Raw genomic sequence first — 27,066 nt, forward strand, 5'->3', positions numbered from 1 at the left:
AAGCTGAATAGTATCTGATAAGGTGTTTGACTGCTGCTTTATTATATAATACTGAAGAGTAAGCTCTGAAGATGTTCACTGCAATAATCAAAATCAATGTCATTCTTCAGTAGATAGTTTTTCCCCAGAAAATACAGGACTGTGCCTAATTCTGATCTATTTATATTAAGAAACTTGTCAATTTGGGGAACTCTTCCGTATGCAAAATTAAGAGCATGTTATTTTAGCTACTTAATTGCACCAACATCTAAACAATATTCACGTAGGCTAGCCATCAGGTAGATGTTATATTCAAAAAGCAAGAAGGGAGCTATGGATCCTGTCAAAACTTGTTTCAAAAATATTGCAGTGAAAGTGGCCGCATTAAAGAGATATCATTAGCTGAGCTCTGTATTTATCACAGCAACACCCCTCAGAAAACATCCATAAGTTCTTCCCAGTCACCATGCAAAGACTTAGCTCACCTAATTCACCTGCTAGTTATTGGAGATTACTTTTTCTAACCACAGCCCTACAACCTCACTAAAGAATAAGAGAAACAAAATTCTCTATACTAACTAGCTATGGTATATTCAGGCACTCTAGGATGATATGGGTTGTTGATTCCTGTGATTCAAATGACGGCATAGGACAGCAATTTGGTGCAGTCATAATAAGTTCATGCAGTCACTTGAGCACAAAGTATGCACACATGATTTAGGGCACCACTTGTTCTGTGGTGCCTCCCTTTCCCAGCATCTAAAAAAAGGCCTCTCCAAACTGAACCTGTGCATAACTCTTGGAAGGGTTACAGATGTTTTCCACTATTTTCTTTTGCATATTATCACAAATAAAACCAGGTTGTTTAAAATACTTCATGTTACCTCCAGAGAAATACCAGGAACCATCAACACAGATGAGTACATGAATGATACATGATTTCTGCTGTGTGGGACCATACAGACATCCTTTTGAGAGAGCAAGTTGCTACAGGACTCCAGAGACTATCAATAACCTACTGTTAATACCATGTTAACTTACACTCATCACCACCTTGGCTGTACCCACCTCCACTTTGTCACTTCAGACTAGTAGCTCAGTTAAATTTCTGATAGCGACTTTAAAATCCAGTATAATTCTTCTCTCTTGCACTTTAATTCACTTTAACTGCCTGCGTGTTTTCAGTCCTATATTCACGAGTATAACATAAACCCCACCCTTGTTAATATATACCAGTGAAACTACAGCCATTCGATCAGATGTGCCATCATTAAGGCATATATAAACTAGCAAATGGCAAAATTCTTCTAAGCCAGCATAGGAAACCCTAAAAGGACAGTTCAACAGCACAACGGTGATATCAACATTTAAATACTAAAAATTTACTCCAGAGAAAAAGGTAGAACCAACCATCTGCATCTGTGAATGAGCCAAAAATCAGTGAGCCGTGTGCCAGATCTAACTTGCAGTGAAATTCAACTGTCTTCTCTTGTGCCCTTTTAAAACTGTTTTAATTAGTATACAACCAAGTTGAGTATTTAATTTTGAAGAACCATATTGCAGACATTAGTATGAAATACCATATAGGTTAAATTATACAGAATGGTAAAAATACAAAATTCCAATTGACTACAACTGCAAATGTCCTGCTTGAAAATTGAGATGCTCTACAGAATAAAGAGACTGCACTTCTAATCAACCACTAATAAACCCTGGGCATAAGAAGCCAAGATGAGAAGAAGGGGGAGGGAAAAAAAACCCACTATGTTTTCAAAACCTATGGGATAAATCCTTGTATGTTGAGAACACAAGATCCAGATAATGCAGACATTAAAATTAAAGAATGGTATTTCAGACAGCTAATAGCACAGCATTCAATACCTAGATAGGTAAAGTGCTTTTCAGAAACATCTGATCTAGGGATAGCTTTAAACCCAGTTTAAACTCAGTTTTAAGTAGCGTCCCACCTGAAAGTACACAGTTTTCTGTTAGATTTACCAATATCTCTAGTGATTTCTGTGAATATATTTGAAAATAGTGGAAATATACAGCCTACACTTAACATATACGTATATCTTGTATTACCAATTTTTTTTAATGAAAGCCAGTCAATGAGCAGCATTCTGTCTTGTACACCGCAAAAACTTAGCACTAAATGGCTTGGCAGATTCAGAATATACAGAGTCAAGGAGCACTGCTAAAAGCCAGCATAATACAACAGGGTGACAGGAGCTGTAAACGGTATCTGTAACCAAACTAACCCCTGCAGCATGCTGCTGAAGTCTGCTTTTGATGGATATTAATTGTGTCCCAGACCACAAGCCAAGAATAACATTACATTGAGAGAACAGTTTGAGGCATTTCAGTACAAAGAAACCACAAAGCTGACAGCACAAAAACAATGCAATTATCAAACTTTGTCACCAACCTAACTAAAGCAAGCAAGCAAACAAAAAAGATGCACTTTACCTTTTTAAGGAAAAATTTCTGCAATTTCCTGTGAGGCAGCTTTATCATCTTTTTTTCACCATCCAGGATACAGGTCAGGCAGTGCAAGTCCTTGAGCCATTCTGCAGGGGCTTGACACCTTTTGCCTCTGTTAACTCGCTGCAGTCAGCTTAGCCCAATGCGTCACCAAACACCAGCCCAGCCCCAAAACAGATTAAAAAGCAAGAGCCAGGCTGGATCTCATTTTTGAAGCAAGCTCTAATACAGACACTCCAGCTCCAGCTGAATACTTCAGCTGTGTTGACAGCACAAGGAGTAAGAGAACAGGCTTGAGGTCTGAATTGCCCCCTAAAAAAAAAACCACTGCAAAGTTAAAGAAGGTGCTTATACAGGGGCAAGAATTTGCAAGATGAAAGACACACAGAGATGCTCAGTATCCCACTGATCCTTTCAAATCCCATGCTACAGAAGAAACTCAGTGTCCAGGACTCTGAACATGACCCAGCACTGCCTGCTGAGTGCAGCTTGTCACTGTGCACCTGTTAATTAAGCACACTGTATGTGATTCAGCCAAGCACAGGAAAGAGCCTGTCATTTGTGTTCTCTTCAAATCATTGGAAGACTTATTTCCTCTGAATAGTTTTCCGAAAAAACTCTACACAGAGATTGCACACAAAGATGTTATGTACAGATACACATGGAGGTATTTATAGAGCACACCAATGCTGAGTTTGATTTAATACCATAGGAACCAGCAATTGTGGGCATTGCTGCCTTCCCTTTGGGAATTTGCAACTAAAGCTCAGCTTCAGGTTTGGAAGGACAGGGCTCAGCAGCACACTAGCAATGCTGCCTAATTCCTGGGCCACTGCTGCCCTACAACAGCAAGTGCTGTAGGGTGATCTGATCTCAGACACGGGCTCACTCCCAGTTATGCCAATGGGATAATCCCTATGTTCAAGAATTAAGCACATGCTGAAGCAGCTAGTTTAATCAGTTTAAAAAAATCATTCCATGATCAAGCTACTCCCTGATTAGTGTTTGAAGAGCCAGTTTGTGTAAGAATACACAGAATTGTATTATGAGAAGAACTTCTTCCAAACGTTACCAGTAGCTCCCAAATCTCCATCTCCTATTTTTATACTATAAATATTACTTCACACAAGCTTCAAATCTCTAATAGTACATCTCCAACTGTATCATTTTTCTGCTATTTGCATAATTTTCGTACCACAAGGACTGCGTTTGTTCTTTGGTCCTCTCACTGCCCATTCTGTAGGAGCTTCAGTATCACAAGCCCTACCAAATGTCACTGCAAATTCTCACTCCAACAAAGTGCTTAACCTCCAGCAAGGGGCAAGGTCTGAGGCAAACCAAGGAAAAAGGAGGTTTAAGAGAGCTCAGCATACACTTAGCTCCAGAAGTTTGCGTTTAAGGCAAGGCCAAATGTTGCGGGTAAATGACAACTGCAGTAAAATGCAGAACCAAACTCAGAGGACCAGTGTCACTATGCACCCCAAGTCCAGCTGGAGAAGCAGCACACTTAAAATGCCACAGAACAGAAGCACAACATATGTCAAAATATCAGTCAGGGGAAAAACAGAGACCCAGGACAATTACTGTGATTAACCAACAGCTGAAGATATGCAGTAGACCTAGTATTTAGATTATTCTGATCATCAAGCTTTCAAACTGATGGAGAATTCCAGACTTGTTTTCTGAGAAGCATCCTGCACCATGAGGATTTTTACCAAAACAACATGGAGAAGATAATTCCAAATCTGATTTCAAGAAATTGTTCCAAAACTGACAACTGGGGAACACAAGAAGCAAGACAAGAGGTAATTATTTGGTGCGTTATATGTTTGAAGCCTTTGGGATCAATTTTAATAAAAGTTAGAAAAAACATTTCTTGGGAAATTCTCACTGGATACTGTGTAAGGTAGAAAAGAATTCAAGATCCTGGTACAAAAGGGATGGTGAACACACCATAAAACCCACCTGGATGCATGTAGCAGAAATATTATAGTATATCTAATATACTATATAGCCCTTATCATCTTTCTCTGCTGCAAATGGGCAAGTTTCATTTTGAAAACTCAAGCCTTGCAAGTTTAAAAAACCCTGTGATGTTAGGGTATGCATTACCAAGAAGCATATTACTTTTAAAACTAACAAGTCTTACTCCAGATCACCAGGGCCTCCATAATTTCTCAGGATTTGAACATCTATCAAAGAGATTCCCCAGAGCCAAACTGCATGACTTAGAATTTCATTTTTCCTATTGTAATTATTCGGCTGCATTTTCATTTCTTCATTCACATGCACTAAAGTTGCAAGGTTTTCCTATATAAGAGCAAATAAAGATACTTTGAAGAAGTCTTGAATTCAAGACTTCCTTCCTTTGAGACAACACATAATCATCCCAGACTCTACATTCATCTTGTTCTTTAAAGTTGAGCTCAAGCTAAACATTTAGATTTAAGCTGAAAATACCACAAAGACACTTCCATGGCTTCTAATACATAACCAGATTTTGGAAAAAAGCTGTGTTACAGCAAAGGTCAAAGGTAGACTTTCAGCTGCAGTTATGAATTGCTGTGGTTTCATTGTTTGCACTGCTTAGTGTTTCTTTAAAATTGAGAAAAACACTGAGGACTGAAGACACACCTTCAGCATTATTTTTAGGTATTTATCTATGTCTGGATGTCAGAATAGATTCTGAATTCTGTCATGGTTACTATGGTAGATAATTGCTTTTTGTTAAATCTGACAGTGAACAGATGTAACGCATACAGTCCCTGCTTATCCACAATCCTCTCAGCTAAAGCAACATTTCACATGCAAACAAGTCCTCCAAACTCCATGTGCACAAACACCTTTCCTTCCAGACACAGCTACCTGCCCTTTTCAAGTCAGTGTGCTGTTCTATGTTATACAGGCTTTGATGGGCAATTTAAATGAAATATTCTTCATTAATTGATGAATGCTTACCTCATCCTTCTGACCTAACCAAGAAAAGGAACACCATTTTTCAAATTTTTGTTGCTGTTTATTTCTTTTTGTTTATGAACTACACAGTTCTTATCAGGCCTGCTCCCATCTAATACCAATTCTCACTAATATTAGAAAGATGGCATTAGCATCCCAAGGGAGCCTATCCATAAGCAAATTCTTTAAGACTGAAGGAATAAAACATCCTGTGGCTACATTTAGATCTTCATAGAAAACATATGTACAACATTTTCTATTAAAGAACAATATAACTCAGAATTTTCTTTCAATACAGTATTACTCTTGACTGGAGCCAGTATTAAAGAGTTCCATACAAATATAGGTGGTATTAAATACTCTTTTCTACACCCACTGTAGTTACCTTTCCTTAGTAACTCAAATCTGAAAAGATAAAATACCTCACTGCTTTAACTCACATGGATAAAAAAGAATAAGAAGCACAATTTGAAAAAAAATAAGTGATTTTATCAGCAATTCTAACTAAATGTTAGTCCTATAACTGACAGGTTTCCATTTTGCCTCCTGTTTTGATTTACAAATTCAGACTTAGAAAACACCAGGAGAATTGTTTAATACTAGTTAGTTTCTGCATACTCAAAAATCAATACTGTCATTTCTGTCAGCTTTTCCCCATCAATTATTTGAAGTCATTACATAGAGAGGTGATTTTTTTTTCCTTTTTGATGCAGAAAGGATTTTTCCACAGAACTAGCTAACACAAATTTGTTTAAGCTTCCTGGGGCTGCACAGCAAATGACTGATCCAACTGTCTTACAGATCATTGGTAACTTAGATCAAGAAAGATTCCAAGTGAATCTTTCCAAGTGAATTCCAACACTTTTTTCCCCGCAAACCTAAAAATAACTAAGCATGTTTGATCAGAAAGTTTGGATTACAGAAAAAAAATTTTCTTTCTCCTCCCACTCCTCAAAAGCCTAAAGGTATGATCATATCATCTTCTTTTTGGTCCTGATACACCAACCCCATCTCCTCAAGAGCCACGCTGAGGGATAAACAAGGAGCGCCTGTGGTCTGGGCAGCACTGAGCACATGATAGGCAGTCAAAAGCACTGACCTTGGGAAACAGGACTCCACTCCCTTTTGAAAATAAGTGGTGCCAAAACCCACAGCAGTTTAGGCTTGGAAGTGCCCACTTCAGGCAGCAGCAAGAGTGCCTGATTTTCCCCTCTTGTTCCAATCAGCAAACATCAGTGCCTGGCAGATCCTGCTCAAGCCTTTAAAACAACTCTCATGTAAACCCCTCTCCCCTGACACCTTCCCCAACACCCAGGCAGTTTCCTGGGGGACTGATACCAAGGACTACTGCAATAAAAGCAAGGAATTTGTTTCTCCACAGAACCTGCTTTGTCTCCTTGCTGCCTGAAGAATTCATGAATTACCCTTTGAGACCCTCTCAATGAAAAAAATGACTGCATCACCTTTATACCAGAAAAAAACAACAGTTCTCTGCAATTAAAAACAGAAAGAAGATACATGAATACATCACAGTTAAGAAAGCTCTAGATGTAGGAGTAACTAAATGGGAAAGGAGGACAATGTTTAAGAAAAGAGATGTATTTTATTTCCTGAAACTTATTGTAGCACAAAGCTTAAGGAGATTTATGGCCAAAGTTTTTAAGGCATTCATTTCAAGTTCTACTGTGAATTTGGATACTGTGATCAAGGTCAAATCAAGATTTTCCTTTATTATACTTCTATGAGGGTAAAACAGCATTTTCTCTAAATCTTTATAATAAATGCAAGCCACCTTCAAGTTGATTTCTGTTCAGAACCCTTTTTAAGCAACATCAGTACACAGCAGCTATTAAAGGTTAACTTAGTCTTTTGCAAATCTTTCCAAGAGTCAAGATTTTTTAATTTGTTTATGTTTTTTTGGGGGGGAGGAATATTTCACACAAGCATCTATACTCTTTTTTTCCCCCTCCTCATCAGATAAAAATCAGATTATCCTAAAAAGGGGCATTACGGCCCTGCTGAGATTTTGATCTGCTTTGAACCAAGTTCAAATGCAGAGTCTACACTGTGCACCTGGTTACAAAGAACTCACATTAGTTAAAATATGAGATCACCCTCCCTTATTTCCACCACAGCCAAGGCCTATGCTCAAGTTTGGAAGAAGAGATGAGGGCACCTCTGCATTGGTGAGAAGGCAGGTGACAAGGTTAAGGAGACTAGCAGAGGGAAATACCCATGTCCATACACATGCAGCTCTGTTCAGTCTCCCTATAATTTCACCTACACACAACTAGAAACATCCCTGCTGGAGGCAGAACAAAGGGATGGAAGTTTTGAGCAGAGCAACAGGACAACAAAAGGCTGTAGGCACAAATAAGTCCTTGACACCATGCTTTTCTACATGCAGTTTACTTAATTACCAAAAGCCACGCATGGTCAAAGGTGATTGTAAGGTCAATCTCGGCCATATTTTACTCTTCAGTTTCTACTGTGTTGATCAATGGAAACAAAGAAGGGAAATTACAAGTTCTGACTGCATTTTCAGTATATTCTAGTGCAGTAATTTGCTCTCATTTCAAAACTGCCACTAAATGACCCATAGTGATCAAACACCTCCACTGATGAGGTGAGGTTTGTAACATCACACAAAGTTGAAATTACTTACATTTGGAAACCTAATCCAGGTCACCTAATAAATGCTGTTCTCATCAGAGAGCCCTTCAGCAGAATTGTCAGAGACTTGTTCCTCTAAATGAAGGTCTACACTTCCAATTATGCCTGAGTCAAGATGTATCAAAATGTGGGATCAGATGACAGGTCATGAAGCTCTAGTGTGATTTAGGCATCTCAACACTAACAGCCGTGATGTGAGAGCTCAGTCTTGACAGCACCCTAAATTTTCAACCTGAAATTGAAACCAGAGCTTCTTTTTAAGGGTCCAGCGTGAATCATGGGACAACATTTCAGAGAAGGACCCTCAGAGAAGTCACTCGTGGACAAGGTTACATGCCTATCAAGCTTTCAAAGCAATTTAATTTCTGAGAAGTACAAACCTTGCAAATACTTGCACTTAGGACCCTGACATATAAAGAATTACCTCTGAACAGAAACAAGTTACATCTTCTCACATATAGGAAGATCATCAAGGAAGCAGCTGACATTTTAGAGGAGTTTTGCTCCTCACCCTCAATGAGGAGTCCCTAGCAAAGGTCCAGTTGCCGCTCAGGCAGCAAAACAAGAAGCTGCACATTCCAGAGGAGGCTGCCTGCAGATGGCTGAGCTCTGCCACATTTAAAGCTCAGATGTACCCTTGATGAGCTCTGCTCTCCTGACGACCCAGCTCTACAGTATCACACACCGTGTGGTTCTGCAGTTACTCTTTATCAAGCCTGTGATGCACCATATCCACGAGATAAGCACCACAGACTAGTTAGCAGAATCGCTCTGAGCACTGGGAACATACAAAGGACTCAATGATCTCTTGACAAGCAGGTTTTTGCTATGTTTGGTGGGGGTGGTTGGGGGTTTATTTTGACTCCTACCTTTGTCTTTTCCCTCTCTTTTTAAGTTTAAGATCACTATTCAGTATGATATAATCTCTCTCTAGGTAGAGGTTTCTTTGACAAACAATGGAGACCGTAATTCAACAACCTAGAGCAATTTAAAGCATTATTTCTGTCTACAGATGACACTTAAATTCCAATTTGGGGAACCCTGATAGTTAATTTCCATCATAATCTTATGTACAGAGCTAACCTTCCAGCAACAAAAATGTTATATCTGGCATTTTCAGCAGACAAAGGTGAACCACTGCCATCATGATGAACAGGACAACGTGCCAACAAGTAGCATCTCAAAGGAGACATAACACTGTATGCTCAAGCTCTGATCACAGAGGGAATTTGCTCTAAAATTTGTGAGCAAGGACTGAGTGTTTTGAACTTCCACTTTCAGCAACATATAGTTTACTTTTGAGCAGCTGCTTTCATTGTGACAGCCCACTGCTAGGATTGCTTGGGAAAAGAGAACCTAATTTGCAAAATAAATTGGACTTTGGGTATTTCCATTTCTTTCACTTAAGTGTAGGATTCAGCACCTTTTTCATTTACTTCATTTTAATAAAAATACAATCATTCCAAAACTCCAAGTGAGAACTTAAGTCAGAAGCACCTGGGCAAAAAGAAACTCATGAAGTACCAGGTCAAATCATTACCTTCCCACCAGTATGATGGTTCTGACCTCTTACATTCAGACACAGGTACATGGATCCAGGATTCTAGGGAGAGACAGTGCTTCTTGGGAAGCAGACACACTCCACTGCCAGATTCAAGTTTTAGGCATACATTTTACACCAACCCAATACATTTTACAGAATCCCAAGGGGACAAGCAGAGCAAAGCAGCGAAAAAAAAAAAAAAAAAAAGAAGCACTCAAAATGTCTTCATATACGCAAAGTCACTGGACAAAAAGAAAAAAAAAAAAAGGCAAGATGGCTGCAGGAGGAGTAACTGATGATTCATCTATGGCTGCAACCTAAAATTGCCTAGAGTTTCTATTGGTTTTTCATATCCTTATGGTAGATGTGTAATTTAGATATATACTAGAAATATGGCATGTTAGCAAGTTGTTTTGGAAATAGATTCATATCTTCACCTGACCTTTCCAATAGACAGAGTAAATTCAAGTGAATAACCTGTGTAGTTAAGTTGATGTGAAAATGGAAAAGCTTTCATACCATAAATTGTTCATATTACAATACAATAATCACTGTAAAGATTAACTCACATTGAGGGCAATTCCTTAGCATGGTGAACCAGCAAAGCCTATTTCCCAAAGTGACTGCCTCAGGCTCAGACTAAGATCTCTGCCTATGATTAGAGTGCTCTAACTAACAAGTGTGTCTCTTGGACAGGTTTTCTTGACATTTTAAATGTCCCGAGTTTATAGAGCATCTAAAAGCATACACTTCCAAAGTTACAAAAATACTTATTGTATTGGTGACTATTATGCCTTGTTCATAGCTATAAAGGATATAAAAATAGAAGTAATACATGATTTAAACCAGAGACCTTGAAGAAAAGCATAAAAGCCCACAACTGAAAATACATCACATTTTTTTCTTTAGGATACAATGCAAACTTAATCCTATTACCTTCATTTATTAGTATTCAATTGAATCTACCTGCATTTTAATTTCATTTGTGATTCTTGCACATTTTAGACATACATATAAGGAAGAAAAAAGCTATAATTTCTTACATGAATTGATCTTCACTTCCCCACACAAAAGTGAAAACACACAAACCAAAAGAACCATCTCCTGTCTGTTTCACGTTTAATTAAAAGTGATTAATTTCATATTCTTCCCATCTCCTCATATACCTTTCTCTCCACTGTTCTAATAATTTTCCACCAACTCTTTGGTCTCAATAACCATGTTTCTCTATACTTTTTCAAAGGTGAAATGACTGGAACTGAAAAGAGGGCTCCAACTGAGAAAAATCAGCACAGTGGCACAGCTCTGCTGGTACTGCCTATTCACCTGCTCCTGCCCACAGCACCCCCCCAGTGCTCCACAAACAGAAAGAGAATTGATGCTCCAAAGCCTGTGTTCTGCATCTCCCACAGTGGCACAGTACTTGGCACAACAATGCCATCCCTGCATACTGCTAGCATTTGAAAGAGATTTCTAGAAATAGCTACACTACTGACTTTAAGGAAAAAAAAAGGCATTTTCTCTTCACCTTCAATGCTTTTCCATCTGATTAAAGATGCTATTATTCTTCTATTAAGACATTATGTGGATGTACCAAAAACTTGAATGTAGAATATAATATCACAATGACAACATAAAAGTTCTTTGCTCATGGATTTAAGAAAATCCATCTTGTCACTGACTTTATTATCTTATCTCATGTATGGCAGCACAATAACACTCTTTGTCATAATTCCAGTAATTTCTGCAACTGATCATAACCTATTGTAAAACAAACTCTGCTAAATAAAGTCCACTCAAAACAATGTCCTAGAGGATTAATGCTTGGAAAATGTAGAGCTTCTCACAGGAGTTTTATCTTTCAGGTCATGCAGAGGATCCAGAATTTTAAAAGCAATAAGGCAGCAAAACTGTCAGTACAGCATCAATGCTGAAGTTATATTTACAGCATTCAGTTAAAGCAAAAAAAAAAAAAAAACCAGAAAAGAGCAACAAAAGCTGCAGCTTGATTTAGGCAACTGCAAGATCTATTTTGTTAACAATCAGCAAATGCAGGATTGTATTTTAACTGAATAACTTTCCACTAAATTTGATGTATTTTGTAACTGAGTTCATGCAGTATTTTACACTACTGTGTTTACCTTTCAAAATTTCTATATGAATAAGTACCCAAAGAACTACCATAAAGACTTTACAAATTTGGTGTGTAATGCAAGAGAGCAGTTCAGCTGCCTCTCAAATTCTTATCTACAAAATTACAAAGGAATATGGAAACAGGACTTTGAAATTTATATAGGTTAACAGCAAACTTGCATTAAGTTTGGACAGAGGGAACAAGAGGACCATCTGCAGGTTGTGCAGTTAGCCAAGCTGTAGAATGCTTTACAGGATGATTTGCAGAAATTATCTTAGTTCTGACTCATAAACGGCAAATTATGTGTTTGGGCTGAAGTCATTCAGCTTTAGCAAAATCAAACATAAGCTTCCAATAGCTCAATGAAAACAGCACCACAACATAAAGGAAAATATCCAGAACAGTGCGAGCAAATGGCTGAAGAAAATATTGCATGCCTTAATAGATAATGAACTAGAGATGGTTTGAGTTAAGTAACAGAAAACCCACTCTAGAGACCTGTGCTTTTAGAGCCTTGTGAAACCATTTCTAGACTGAACAGAATCCCTCCATTCACAGATGGAACAGATAATTGGATATGGAGAATACTTGGAGGTGATCAATGCTGAATGACAAATTCTGGCAGCAGCTTAGTAGTTTTGTGAGTTAACATTAGAAGAAAAAAAACCCCTACATTCATCTGCTCTAGCAATTCCTGTCTAACATTAGCCATGAACTTTCATCCACTTGTGCCTATCAGAAGCCAAATATCTGGGGTTTCGCTAAAGCAAATTTTCTAGAAAGGGATTCAGTTATAACTTGAAATTGCAAGAGAAGGACAAGCTGACTTCCCAACCTCTAAATGTCACTTCCCACACTCCCAAAAATCCACCAGCAGTCTGCATCTCTGCTGTCAGTGCTGGGTCTGGGGAGGGGACACACGCTACAGATTGCAGTTACAGCTTTTCTCACATCAGCTCAGTGATTGCCAGAGTTTCCCAGCTACTGCACATGCGCTTCACTTAGGTGCACGCTGCACTTTTGGGTCAGTTCTTATCATTAAAATAACTTTAAATTGGTATTCAAAGAGACAAAAAGAAAACTTCACTCTAAAAACGAGTGAAAATCCACCCAAATTCTCATAAAATGATTCCTTCTTAAGTGATGAAAATCCTTTTCCCAAACAAGACAGACCTCTGCTGTTGGATGAAGTTACTGCAGGCTTCACAAAGCTTCCTCATTACACTAGAATAATACCCTTGGGCTGGTTATAGCTTATGGCTTGCAGTGCAAAGCAAGGCTCTTGCTGCACCATAGTGGCATTTGAGGTGGCTGGTTGGCAGAGGAAGCCAAGCACAAGATGAGGTGGTCAGTCCCCCCTTCCTAGTACATTTCTTCCTAAGGCATCCATCTTATGGAAGCAAACACACTCAGAATGTCATAAAAAGCTACCCATTGTATTACTGCTGCTGCTCCTTAAAATAAGGTGCTATAGATCCCACAAGCAGAACTAAAAGATGTAATTGCCAAGACTAAGAAATTTAAAGATTTAAAATGAATGCATATTCCATAAATATCAAAATTCCTGCTTTCAGGTCAGCTTTCCATTGACCTGAACTGAGGTCTATGACACTGGGACTAACATATATCTGCCAGTCACAGCATCACAAACTGCATACCAACCCTGTCAAAGTAAACTGCAGCCGTACTCAGGCTGCCCAGTGCCTGCCTCCCTGTCAGATCCCTGTGCTGCACCACAGTTACTGTGGACTGCAGCTTTGCTGTGATGGTGTTCCAAACATTGGAGTCCAAAGTGTAGTTTCTTATTTGGTTAAGAAACAAGCTGCACTCCCCTTGAGCCTTCCATTGAAATAGCAGGGTATGATTTAAGAAACAGAATTAGTCTTCCTCATTGTTCAAAGCAAGAGCAGGAGGGAAACAGGCTAGAATCCTCATTGATAAATCATTTGGCTTGGAAGCAGGCACTAACCAGGCAAAATGGATAAACTACAAGCTCAAAGGAGTCAGTCCAAAGTCAGATTTGACTCAGACTCTGTGGCAGAAACTAGATAATTATAAGCTAGGGCATGTTTCAGAGGCAGGATCTGGAGTAAGCGATATCTGTTTCTTTGAATACTTGGCTGGAGTGTGTTAACTCAGAATTAAAGTCTTGCTACAAAAAAATAAATAATTACACCTATAATAGTTGTTTTCTATGACAAAACTCAGTGTTATCATCTGCAACAGAGTTACACTACGTCCAGTTTATTATGGTGTAGAGATACAAGACACATGACAGCAGTTCAAAACATATATATGAAAAAAATATCTGGAAGCTTTGGAGTAGCTTAAATTCAAGACTAGAAATGCATAACTGGTTAAGTTTCACCCTGCTTTCTGTATTTGTTTCAACCTTCCAAGACCTGTTCTCTTTTCTTCAGGAGGGTAAGACACTCAAGAGTTACCACTCGTTAAGAGGCACAGTATTGCATTAATACCAGCAGTATAAGCACAATTTTCAATGCCTAAAGTATGATAGTAACATGACTGAGGCAGTTCCATCTGTAGAAAATATGGTGAATTACTATCTTACATAATGCAAAAATGTGTCTGATGGCCTAAAATCAGCCAGCTGAGAAAGGAAGTCAGGTGAAAAAGGGAGCACACCTTCCAGCTGCCATGGTTCCTCTCACTACAGCAGCAACTCTTCTAAGAGCTGGAAAGATGAGCTGTCAGATGTCCAGACTGAAAACTTACATATCAAAAGCTTTGTGACATCCAAAGCTTACAGTAAATTTCATTGAGTTTTACAGTAGCTTCGTGAGCTGAATGTTCAATTCTACCCAGCCCACACTAGGTGTCAGTCCTGTCCCAGCAAGGCCAGCATGCAGGGATACAGGGAACAGGTATTCCCAAAGCACTGCATTTTCCCGAGATTACCAAGGGTCAAGCTTGCATAGTGATCAGAGAACAAGAATAAAATCAGCTTTCTGTTCTCATAGACAAGCATTAACAAACTACATGCTTTGTCTTTAAAATGTGTTCTTGTAAAGCTGGGATGGTCTTGTCATGTCATGCAAACATGTCCCCAGCCCACTTAGGAGATGGGATTGCAGTTCATTTGCCAGCTTCTAGCTAGTCAAGCTAGTTCAAGAAAATGCTGCAATACATCCTAAGTAGTGTGGGTTAGGATCTCCACACAGAGTACACACTCATTAGCTAAAGCTCATGCTGTCATCTACTCCTGAGACTGAACTTTTCTGTCCCACAGCTGCAGAAATATCACAACCAGCTGCAGAGCAGCAGCTGGTAGGAAATGCACATCATGTTATCTGAAATTATTTCCGTGTGCACTTTTACAAGAATATGATGTATTCAGATAAAAGACAAAGTGCACACAGTGTACCTGAGTCATTTCTACCTCACCCCCACAAAAAAAAAAAACCCCAAACCCACAGCCCAGTTACTTAAGATGTTTGTGACTAATATAGGCACAAGATAGGAGAGGCAACACGTCCTATACCACAGACAGAGGTGCCCAGCAGGCACTTGGCTTCATTTGGCCCTTTTGCCTATGAATGTTTCCAAGTACCACATAATGCTAAAAAGGTCACAGACCTGAGTATGTCTGAATTCACGTCATCAGGGTGATACTCAGAAACCTCAAATCTCTGCTTTCCTTAAACAAAATTCACATCTACCCATCAGAACACTAAGTTCTGATAGGCCTCTGAAATTTCATGTTGTGCCACAGCAACACATGATCCAAGTTATTTAATCCCTTGAATAGAGCTGTTGCCATCTTCAATCACTGGATATTTCTGCTAATCCACACAGACTGAAGCAGCAAAGGGCTGTCAGTCTCCTCCAGACGCTCACATTGGGAAGGAGTTATGCTCATTCCAGGTCTTCAAAACGTGAGGAAAGTTGGTTCTCACACATTGGCTTTGCTGCGAGAATTGGAAAAGTCACACAGCAAGATCTTTTGCTTTTATTTCTCAGATTTAGTCTAGTATTTATACTGCTATGTATGAAGCAAAAAATGTTTCAGAAAAAAAAACATTATGTTACTCATTTCAGTCTTGAATAGATCATTGGATCACAATAACTTGCCATCCACAATGTGCAGATAGATTCAGGTGCTCAGATCAGCAGTCACCTGACTGCCCATAAGCAGCCTGCCAAACTCTTGACTTTCCTAATTCATAAGGACAATAACAGGAGGGGGGAAAGCTATTCTTGAAGTTTCCATGTCACATTTTGGGCCCCAAGGCAAATCTTCTTTCCTCATAGAGAGAACAAATATCTCTCCCTTAAAAAGCTGCAGCACACAATCTTCAGATATGAATGTCATCAGAAAAATCTGCTATTCAGGCCCAGAAACAGATTCTATGCCAGATACAGCGCTAAAGGGAAGTTTGGTGTTGATGACAACATAAGCAAGGAGACTTGTGAAAAAACCACTATGCGTTCCTAACCCTAATAAGCTAATCTTCCAGTATTTCTTATCTTTAACCTATATAATCACAAGATGAGGTCAAACTCCAATTATCATTGTATTTTCTGAAACCATTTATCTTATTCATCTGGGGAAAGCTTAACAGAAAAAAATTATCAGTTCTACTACATAATATTAAATTTCTTTTATTTTTACAGAGAGGTGAAAGAGATTTAACAAAGCAAGTTATTGACCCTAAATTCAAGTGGTCAACAGTCTATCCGGACATTGCATGATGCCTAAGTATAACTCCCAAAGAAATAACAGCTGAAAGAAACAGTGCAGGAAGAACTCCCCCAATTTTTCCAATACATCTCCAGATACTCTGACAAAAGAAAAAAATAAAAATCAATACCACAAATCTCAGAGGGTTTCTCCACCCCCTGTGATAAAAAGTCCAATTTCCCTCTCAGCTGCAGATAGAGATTCAGACTGTAATCACCCTGCAGATACCACAGGGAAGGCATTCAGCACTTGTATTCTTTGCTGAAGAGGACTTGCAGGTGCTTCCCCATCCTCCAGAGTTTTTTATTATTATGAAAGAAACACCCTAATCCAAGTTAGATTTCCTGTTCAGAATTGCACAAGCCATTATTTCCAGACAGCTAGAGACTTATTCTGCTTCTCATGCTGTCAGCATCTGCCTCATACAGCACTTACTGTGCCATTAAATGCTTCCCCCAGCTGTCAGCCAGGAACCCAGAGCTGCTTCATCTCATAAAAAGCAGCTCTTCCAACGCTTCAAGCAAGGTCCATCCATATTAGTTAAAAGAATAAAAAAACAGGCAAAAGGAACAAGCTTGGCAAAACAGTCTTTTAATGATCCACTTGTCTCCCAGGGCCTCACGTCAGTCAAGCTGTACAGCTGAGAATCTGTATGACTTCTCAAGGGGAAAATTCTCTGCTAAAATCAGCCTCACAAGTACATTGGAAGCATTTGATCTGCACACATGCTCTTCTTGCTGGTCAGAGACATGTAAGTAAGTGTATAGCTGGCTTCTAGCAGTCAAACTGAAGTCCAAGACTTTCAGCAAGTGTGGGGAACACTATGCCAGGCACCAACTATCAAATTTAAGAGGAGGCCCTGTAGATTGAGAAGCTTTCTCTTTTAATATCTACAGCAAAGAAGCAGCTTCCAGAAGCACCTGTACCCAACATTTACAACTGAGTCATAAGAAAAGCCAGAGGAAAAGAAGGCTCACAAAGTGGTCTCTGACAGTCACAGTTGTTTAAGCCACCAACCAGATGGTAACAGCTGTTTTGCCACTTGTTGCCTGTAACTATGCTTGCAATGTGCTTTTAAAAGCCACCAAGACACTTAGATATACAATGAAAGAGTTGTAATACCTTGAAGGCAGACTGGTAGTAATACTTAGAGAACAGGTACCAGATACAGACTACTTTAAAAACCACAAAATGTCAAACCTGTCCCCCTACAAAAAAAACCAAAACTACACACACCTCCCAAAAATAAAAATAAAAAAAAACCCCACACAATCATAAACCCCACACAAAATAGCATAAACACAACATTTAAGCTTGCTTCAACTCATTCTGCAATAGCCAGGAGATCTCCAACTCCAGGCACAGTGGGTGGGAGTTAAGACTCCGGTTAGAATATGCTGTGCCAATGCCCTTACAGTACCTTCCCAGAACCACCACAGTCACAGCACCAAACCTGGTAAACTGATGAAACCATCACTTCAAACCTGCAGCAAGAACTTCCCATAGCTCTAGGTATTGCCAAAAGTGAGCTCTGGTTTAAAGATAAAGTGTTTCATGGGCAAGAGAAGCAATGAGTTGCCATACCAAACCGCTCAACCTGCATTCAGAGCCCAGTGTACTGTTAATTAGCATCTATACTATTAGAAAAGTTAAATATGAAAAACTTAGGTCCTCCCAGTATGTTCCAGTCTATAAGATTTAGAAGTAAATGCATATTACAGGCTTTTCAAAGAAGCTTGGTCAAATTTTCCCCCAAAGCTGATAGAGCAACTTAGAAGAATAGTTAAAAAAAAAAAAAAAAAAGGTAGGACTGGGCAAACACTGTAATAATGAGACTAAAGAAGGATAATTTTGTACTGATCTCATCAGTCACAACAGTGACTCATCATGTAAAGAGATAAACAGTTATTCCATGCAGAAGCTGAACTTAAAATCTCTTTTCTCCGAGTTCAGACATTCCAAAAAGTTTTTTATTCCTTGCCAGTTACATCTGAAAATATTCACAAAGATACTTTTACAAATGAGCTTACTGCAAAACCAAAGAGTTAGAGAAGTCAAAATGAGGATCCAGGTATAACAATGTCAGAGACTCCTGGCTGATCTTCTAACGTGCATGAGAACTACTGCTTACCTGTCTGGAAGGAAGATCAGTTTCTCAATTCCTGTTTCAAATCTAGAAACCTGGAGGGCTCTAGGGACAAGAACTGGATTCAGCCTAGCTTCTTCATCAATAGGATTGTATAACCCAGACATCAAAGCCTCTGGGGTTTTCAGATTTTATAACACAAAGCAAACAAAAAAACCCATGTTCTTCATTTGCCCACTAAATGTACACCTGTTCATCTTGAGCATTTTTAAATTATTAAATATTCTTTTTACACAGATGCTTCAAAGCTGACAGTATGCACACCAAATACCTCACCTGCTCAAAGTCAATTCTTTATTCAAAGCTGGCTCTGAGAACCAAAAAGGTGGGCAAGTCTGCCAACTACATGCAGCATATTTCAGGAAAATGACTCACTAAGTTCAAAATGTTTTACACATTTAATTAAGCCTTACGCTCACTCCAGTTGGCAAGCAGGAGTATGAATCATGGAAGCCAGATTACAGGAGCAAACTCAAGGCAACACAAGAACTTAACTGCTTACTTCTGGAGCTGAGCAATGGCTTGCTGAGGCAGGGATCCAGGAGGATGCTCCTCACCTCACATGCCAGCATGGCATGGATAGGAAGCAAGGGAGGAGCAGAAGAGAGCTGCCATGGCTCAAAGCCCAGAGGCTGCACCCACCAGTCCCTGCTGGGGCACTGACATCAAATCCTCAGCTCATCCTCCCTGTGCTGCCACTGACACTGCAACACCCATCTACTGCTCACCCCTTCCCTCTCTTCTACAGAGAATGAAGCCTTCCTCCAACAAAGGATGGAACATCAATGACAGTGGAGGAGGCAGTGGTAATGGTGTCATTAGCACAACTTTGGTGTCATCATTGTGCACGCCACAGCACGTACTCAGTGGCCACCATGCTGTTACCTGACACATTATACACTGCAGTATCTTGAGCTACTTTACTGAGATAGACTACTAGTAAAAGAGATCAAACTTGCTCAAAACAGTCCTAATGCTGAAATAAAAAACATTATGCACATATATGTGTTATCCTGTTGTCCACAGGTTGCCCACTCCCACTGCTGACAGCAATGAGCTAAAGTAAATAAGAACACAGAAGAGAGTTCTGAGGCCTCACAAGACCACAGAAAAATGTGCAATAGACACTTAGAAGGACGTGTAGAACATCCATTAGATGTGCTACAAGTCAGCCTCCATCATGCCTTAAAAAAAAGTAGAACACATAAAAGCAGCATATAAAAACATATACCACACGACTAGTTGGCTGCAAGGAAATACAAGTAAAACACAGTCATTGTCCTCTGCCCTCTTACAATATGAAATATGTACAGCAGTTTATAATTAAATTCCCACACACCCACAGCTCTATTAGTGCTTTCCTCTCCATCCTCAGCATCCTGACCTGCAGCAGGATGACCAGCTTACCATGTTAGGGTAAGACAAAGGGACACAGACAAACCATCCTCACACAGACAGGATCTCACTGTTATCATTTCAGCCAGCACAAAGCCGTACAGATGAGGGCATACATTCTGCAGAACAGAGGTACAAGAAGATCAGAGGTTCCCATTACAGCAGTAGATTTGGTTTTTCACAGGCATGCTTGGATTTGATCCTTGGTCAAGTTGAGACCATTAAGAAACAACCTGCCAGATGCAGTTACTGCCCTCTACTAGTCAAAAGGCAGGGTTAAATATGTAGCTCAGAAATGAGATATTTGTGGCAGAGGTTTTGCAACCATTCCCATACTATTAATCTGAACAATGCTGAACTCCTCGCCATAGCTACCAACACTGAGCTATTAAATAGCAAAACTGTTCATGCAGCCCTAAGCACAATTCAAACCAGTAAGTACTCAGGGAAAGGCTGTCACCTTCTTATACCTTTTCTTTCACCTTTACCTCCACAACAATGTTGTACAAGATATGCATCAAGCCAGGATATCAAGTCATATTTATTTAGTATTGTGCTTTACTGCTTAAATATTTGTTGGATACCGGAATCAGATGTTTATAGCGTTTGATCGCTTATCTTGTCTGTCTACAGAAGTAAACAAATTACACAGTGCAAACTGACAAATACCATTCAAAACTACAGACTGCAAGCTGACAAATACTACTTAGGTTTCTGAGCTAAGTTAATCTCCCTTTCACTCAACAAGGCTGTCACCCACAGAAACACATTAATACCTGCAGTGAGATTGCTTCTCATACACCATTTCCAGAGGAAATCTCTCTGTGAAACCAGATACATACTCTGGAGCTTCAGGGCTGCCTTCCCCTCCTTGAAGTGTGATAAAACCTTATGCCAGGCTAGGAAAAACCAACAGCAGGAAATTCAAGAGAATAAAACAATCAACTATAGAAATAAATGCAGACAGATACCAAAAGTCCCCGACCTTGACAGATCTTCTGACTCTATCCTTTGGGTCAGATGTGCCCTGTGCATCTAATCTACAGCCTAACAAATTTCAAAGAAATGAGTAATGCTTCTGTTTTCTCCTAAAAGTTAACAGCATTATACATACCTGGCTTAGGCATTCAGGTTTGTAATTTTCCTCTAGTGTTTGGCTGCTAACAGTACAGGAGACCACTTTAGGCCTCTGTGGAGAACCTAGACAGTTGTTGGAGAAGAAACTCCCAAAAACACCTGTGTGCTATCAAGGCACCCAGCACACAGCCCTGCTGGGATGGGGCCCTGCCCTTGCTTGGCCACCACGGGGCCAAGAGACCAAGACTCCTTCCAACAGGCAGGGCAGCCCAAAGGATGCTGCCCTAGGAAAACTTCCCTCTGGAGAAAACCCATCCTCTCCACCTCTGCAAACACCTTCCCTACAGTGCTGCTGCAGGACAGCTCCAAGCAGACCTCACCTCAGAGCCCTGCTGTGTCAGGTGCAGTCAGGAGTACTGCAGTTGGGAAGCTGGGATTCAACAAGCATCCCCTAGCTCTAGCTTTCATTTTAGGAACAGAAGTCAGCCCTCCTTCTACTGCTACGCTGCCCTTTCCACAGAGCTTCCCAAACTGACTTGAAAGAGATGAAGGGAGCACGCATTTCAAAGCCTTTAACTGAAATCATAAATAAATAAATAACACCTCCCTCACTATGCCCTGCCGATTCAGCTGTGCAGTGCTCAGAGCAGCCTTCAAGACCTGCAGCATGTCAGGCAGCCTTTCAGAAACAGTTTTCAGATGACAGACACTCAGAGGTGGCTCACTGACATAACCAAAACATTACTTAATGCAGTTTAATTCTGTTGTAACAGCTTCCTTTATAGGAAGGGTGACTCACAACCCTTAGCTTTCTTAAAAAAGAAATAAAGCAAAACATATTAAAAGCTGCTGTAATATATACTGCACAAAAAGTCTCTCAAGACTGTTCATCATAACAGAAGACTTTTTATAGGAAAATGCAGGAGATTATACCAATTAAACATGCATGATTAACAGCACAAACCAGGAAGCAATCCACTCAAACAACAGGTCTCATGTACAAGAGTGCATCTGCTTTAACAGTACCATACTGCTCACTGTTCTGTTTGCAATGTTTGCTTCCATAAAAGGTATTGTTAAATATATGTGTTACCTTTTCACCTCAGCTGAAAATTGAGAATTGGACTGAATAGATAAAGTTTTCGATTAGTAAATACTGAGGACCTCTCAGTTACTGATTACTGGAGGTGACAACTGTGGTTGCTAGTGTACAAAAAGATCACGTTATTTGTTCAAGTGCTAAATATGAATAAATATGCCTAATCTGCACACTTAAAACTCAGATCACCCCAAATAACAGAAGACACCCATAAAAGAGATTGTACCAATGAAAACACAATGAAAGAGACTGTACTTCAATCATCCATCATATATGTGAATGCTAGTTGGAATCCACTAGGCTTTCCCTCTTTTTGTTTGATGTTTGTTATCAGAAACAATACTTCTAGACCAGGCTAAACAAATCCAGTAATCACTGTAATTACTGACCTCATGCAAAAAGGAGAGAAAACATGTACAAAATAAAGACTAAAATAGCAATCAAGAAATCCACATCCACTTTTGATGAGACAAGTCTGAGCAGGGGCAGAATTTGTCATTTACAGACCCCCTTACATCCCAAAACTGAAACGTTTAGAAAACTTCAAGTTTCTACGTTATGTATTTACACAAAGGTCATTTGCTCATGATACCAACACTTGAAGAAATTTAGATGTACCAGGAATTCTGCATAGATGCTGGATCAAAATTTTGAACAGCTGGGAACTTGTAGTTAGCTTCACAGACAATATTGTAAAAAAACCCACCTGAAACCCTAGACACCAGGTCTTCATATTCAGAGTTGCTGAAGCAACCCTCTTCCACAGAGGCAATACACAACATGACTTTTGTGGCCACCTCTTAGAAATAACTGGCTGAATGAGGCAAAGCATCTGGAAGTTTTAAGCATCCAGGTGCTTCAGAAGAGGTAATTTGCCTTCCTTCTTGACTTCCAAAACTTGTGCAGTGGTGTTTTTGTTGCTGTTCTGAATACTTCACATGCCACTTGTAAATGTCAATATAATCTTTGTGAAACCCTGAGTGCAATAAGCATGCCCGAGTACTGATCACACATTCTATAAACACAACACTTGTGCAAGTAATTCATTTGTCATTCAAAATGCAACCAGACTAATTTATTACCAAAAAGTTCCCTTTCTAGTCAGCCGGGAAAACTAGTCAAGTCTTGAATAAAATAAACTACACCATGAAGCACATAACTACTTAGAAACAGAAGCTTAATACTTGACATCTCCAATAACAACATAACTCTTCTGTATCTAACCTTTGAGAATATATTTTCAATTTTTTTCAATTTAGAGCTACCTTCTGATTTTTCCTATGAAATCTTTGGAATAAAGCAGTCAGAGAAACACTTCCTTCCAAAATAACAGTGCCCATCTTGCTTCTGTGTCACATTACTTTTCTTTATGGGAAATTTATTTATTAACCTTGGAAGTAGCAGGAAAGAAGAGTAGAAAATTCAAAGAAATAACTCTCATTTCAATACAAAACATCATGTTCTAAGGAGAGAACAAACCACAGAGTGAGCAAGAAAATTAGAGCAATCTAGTAGGAAAAAAAATTAAAACAATTCTAAAATGAATTACAAATTCATTGTAATGAAGAAAAATTGATTTTGTTTTTCCACTCTAGAGTTGTAACCATCTGCATGTAAATTGTAGATTGTTTCCATTTTAAATAGCGCATCTCCCTAGGAGGCACCACACTCATCACAGAAACAATTTATCCTTGGCTCTAGGGACTGCCAAATGACTCATCTCTACTGATGACACAATTCACTCACAGCCAGCATGCTCTTGGGCACCAATGTCCATTATGGCATAAGATTATTTTTCTTGAGGGAATGGCTTCCCCCAGATGAACTTTCATTTGTCTTCAGCAATTACCCTTGTTCAAAATCAAGCAGCCGAATTCCATGAAGCATTTTGCATCTTGCAAATGCTATCAGAACCTCTTTTCCCTGTTCAGCATTACATTTGTTCAGTTGTGACCACTGCAGCGCAGTCTGCAATGTTCATGTTAAAAGCTTCCGAACACAATACATTTTCTGTGCAGCTACATGCCTGTCTAAGTAATTAAATCTGAGTTGGTCATCTTAGTGTCCACTTGGCAAAAAACCATTTGGTTAGTTAGCTGTTTTTTCCATGGCTAAACACTGCAAACTTTAAAATCCACCACACAACAGAAAACACACCAACAAAACTCACACACCCCATGCATTGTCCCTGAACTCTGCAGGTTGCACCACTCCACTGCATCAGCACCTCCAGAACAGAGATGGAATCACCATCACACCAAGGTCCTGATTCAATAAAGGTTCAAGAAGATTAAGGCCAACACAGGTACAAGTTACACTTCAATAGGAGGGAGCACCAGCTATTATCTCAAGGGAAGCTCTGCTGCCAACTGTAATTATCAGTGACTTTCTCTACCATCATTGAGATGGATTTTTAGCTGGTAGAGAAAGTCCAGGGATGAAGACCAGAGAAAGTCCAGGGTCTCAAGAGATATGAAGACAGTTCATTTTTGCTTATGAAAGACCAGAGGCTTCTGAGAAACAGAATCTGTCACCCTTTAGCCACAGACCGAAGAGTTCCAATGAAGGTTCCCATTCACCCGCATTCACCACAGACAGCAGCATTTAGCAAACACTGCAGAGAGCCAGAGGGGGTGAAAACTCCTGAAAAGGGTTCACAGACTTTTGAAGAAGTTTTTTTTACAGTGCTCTTGTCTCCTCTCTAATGCATCAGAGCCATAACAGCACACTGCCTGAAAGCAGTAATTCAAAAAAGCAACAGTGACAGTGCAATAACAACAGCTAAAACCAAAAGTGTCATGTGAATGGGATATCATATTTGTTGCTACACCCAGATGTTTAGGCTCAAATGTCACAAGTCTTTCAGATAATGTAAGAAGTTTTTCTACACACTGCTTACTGCCAAAATTGGAAATTTTCTATGTCTCTATTTGCTTTATGAAACATACAAGGGGACAGACAAAAAATAAGTGAAAAAAAACCAGACTTTCCTTTTATATTGATATCTCCCCTATGTGTCTTTTAATTCAGTTGAGACAGTGACAATGAGAAACCAATTTACAAATAATCAGAAGTAACAAAATGCTATTTCCATAAGAGTAGCACAGCTGTCACCCTGCCAGCTTCCCCTTCATTGCTGGGATTCTGAACATAGGCTCTGGGGTGCAAGAGGAGACATTTCATTCATTCCATGACCCCAGCTGTCCCCTCTCACATTTTAACCACACAAAGTCAATGACAAAACCTTTAGCCTTTATCAAGGACACATATTATTATACAGTATTTTTTATGGAGTTAAATAGAAACCAATATTCTGTTGGTTGCCTGATCAATTTCATTCCAATGTAAATTGCAGTTATTTACTCTAAAAAGTGTTAGACAATAGGCAGTGCAGAGGAATACATTTTGTGAATTAAAAGTTTCTAAAAATCAACTTACAAAGTTATTACCTAACAAATCCTTCCTAAGAGCTAAATACTAGGGTTTTTTTTTTTTTAATGAAAAATTTTAAGTAAAACAGGTTACACTGCCTACAACACATGCTCAAAGAAAGTAGAAAAGCAAAATAATTTGTTTCTTAAATACACCACCAGAGCAATTTTGTAAGAATCTATGCAAGGTCATAATTTCCAGTCAGGGCCTGTATTTGAATTCATTGAGCATCTATTTGTATAGAGTGAAAATAGTCATCCCAGATAGGTGCCTACAAATATTTCTTTTAGAAAGGTGTGTAGCATATCTGAACTTACAATTACATACTGTAATTATGAAACACTACTTGATACAAAAAACAATTTCATTACTTCAAACCTCTCTCTTAAACAAGATTCCTTAATTCTGAGTGTTTGGTTGTTGTTGGGTTTGGTTGCTTGGTTTTTGAAGGAAGAAAATTACCAGTATGTTCAGTAAACATGTTGTCATCCATCAACCCAAGCCAGGCTTCTCTCCCCAAAAGGTTTTACATCATATTATGAAATTTTACTTCTCTACACTTTGCGCCATACCCCTTATCATCAAATAAGCTTTGTATTTGTTTTTCTCTGAAAGAAAATGCTCCTCTTGCAGGCCAAGTTTTTTAATACGGTACAGATTTCTTGTGTGTATAAACATATATACACTAAGAAACGTCTTGTGTTCTGTGACCATTGCTGACAACTAAAACACAACTCACAAAGCAGCAGAAAACTGAAGTTCTTCTGTTTGAAGGACCTCAATACACATGCTAACCCGTGACCTACAAGCTCAGCCACGGAGATGTAGATTTTTTCCTTTGCTGTGCAGTCATTTATAATTAAAAATCAGCACCAACATACATCTAGTTTTATAATGAATTGAACATTCCATACCAGGTGAATTGAGACCTTTAATTAATTGAGCTGGGAGACAAGTAAAAGTTGACCAGAAACAACTGGGAAAAAACCACCCCTTGAACTCTGCAAGAAAGCAACCCTTTCAATGGCAAACCAGAATGTTCTGAACGGTTTTTAAGTTCACCGCTGTTTTTTTCATGAGACATAGACACAGCAGCAACTGTAGTATTGGTGTGCACAGCTGGAGCTATTTTGACATAATCCTAGTGGAAACCACAACAACCAGCCTAGGAGCACTCCCTCTTATCTCTGTAGTTGAATATGACTGCAGTCCCTTTGAAAGAGAGGCTGCTGCTGGTGGCTCAACATCACGCTGGCACAGATGTGCCTCAGCACACCTGCAGTAGTGCATACCTACTACAGACAACCTGTCCAGGAAAAGCAGAAGCCTTCTTCAGATAAGAGGAAGAAGCCTCATATGCACAGATCCTAATCCTCAAAGAATTGACTTTATCCACTCTGGTTTCTTCTGAAAACCAAAAGCAATCCAAGAGATTGCTGCATTGACA

General features: G+C 39.3%; 1 protein-coding gene across 2 annotated transcripts in view; it reads right to left on the reverse strand.

The window, feature by feature from the left end:
• RPS6KA2 (ribosomal protein S6 kinase A2) overlaps positions 1-27,066 on the reverse strand; it is a 279,346-nt gene that overhangs the window by 242,992 nt on the left and 9,288 nt on the right. Inside the window, exon 1 of one of the 2 annotated variants that reach the window (XM_074537381.1) lies at positions 2,449-2,725. The exons of the other annotated variant lie outside the window; for it this stretch is intronic. Coding sequence (XP_074393482.1) covers positions 2,449-2,496 — 48 coding nt within the window. The 5' untranslated portion in view covers positions 2,497-2,725. Of the gene's footprint in view, positions 1-2,448; positions 2,726-27,066 lie in introns of those variants that run through there. 2 annotated transcript variants of the gene reach the window in all.

Source organism: Zonotrichia albicollis, chromosome 3, assembly GCF_047830755.1.
Source record: "Zonotrichia albicollis isolate bZonAlb1 chromosome 3, bZonAlb1.hap1, whole genome shotgun sequence".
NCBI lineage: Eukaryota > Metazoa > Chordata > Aves > Passeriformes > Passerellidae > Zonotrichia > Zonotrichia albicollis.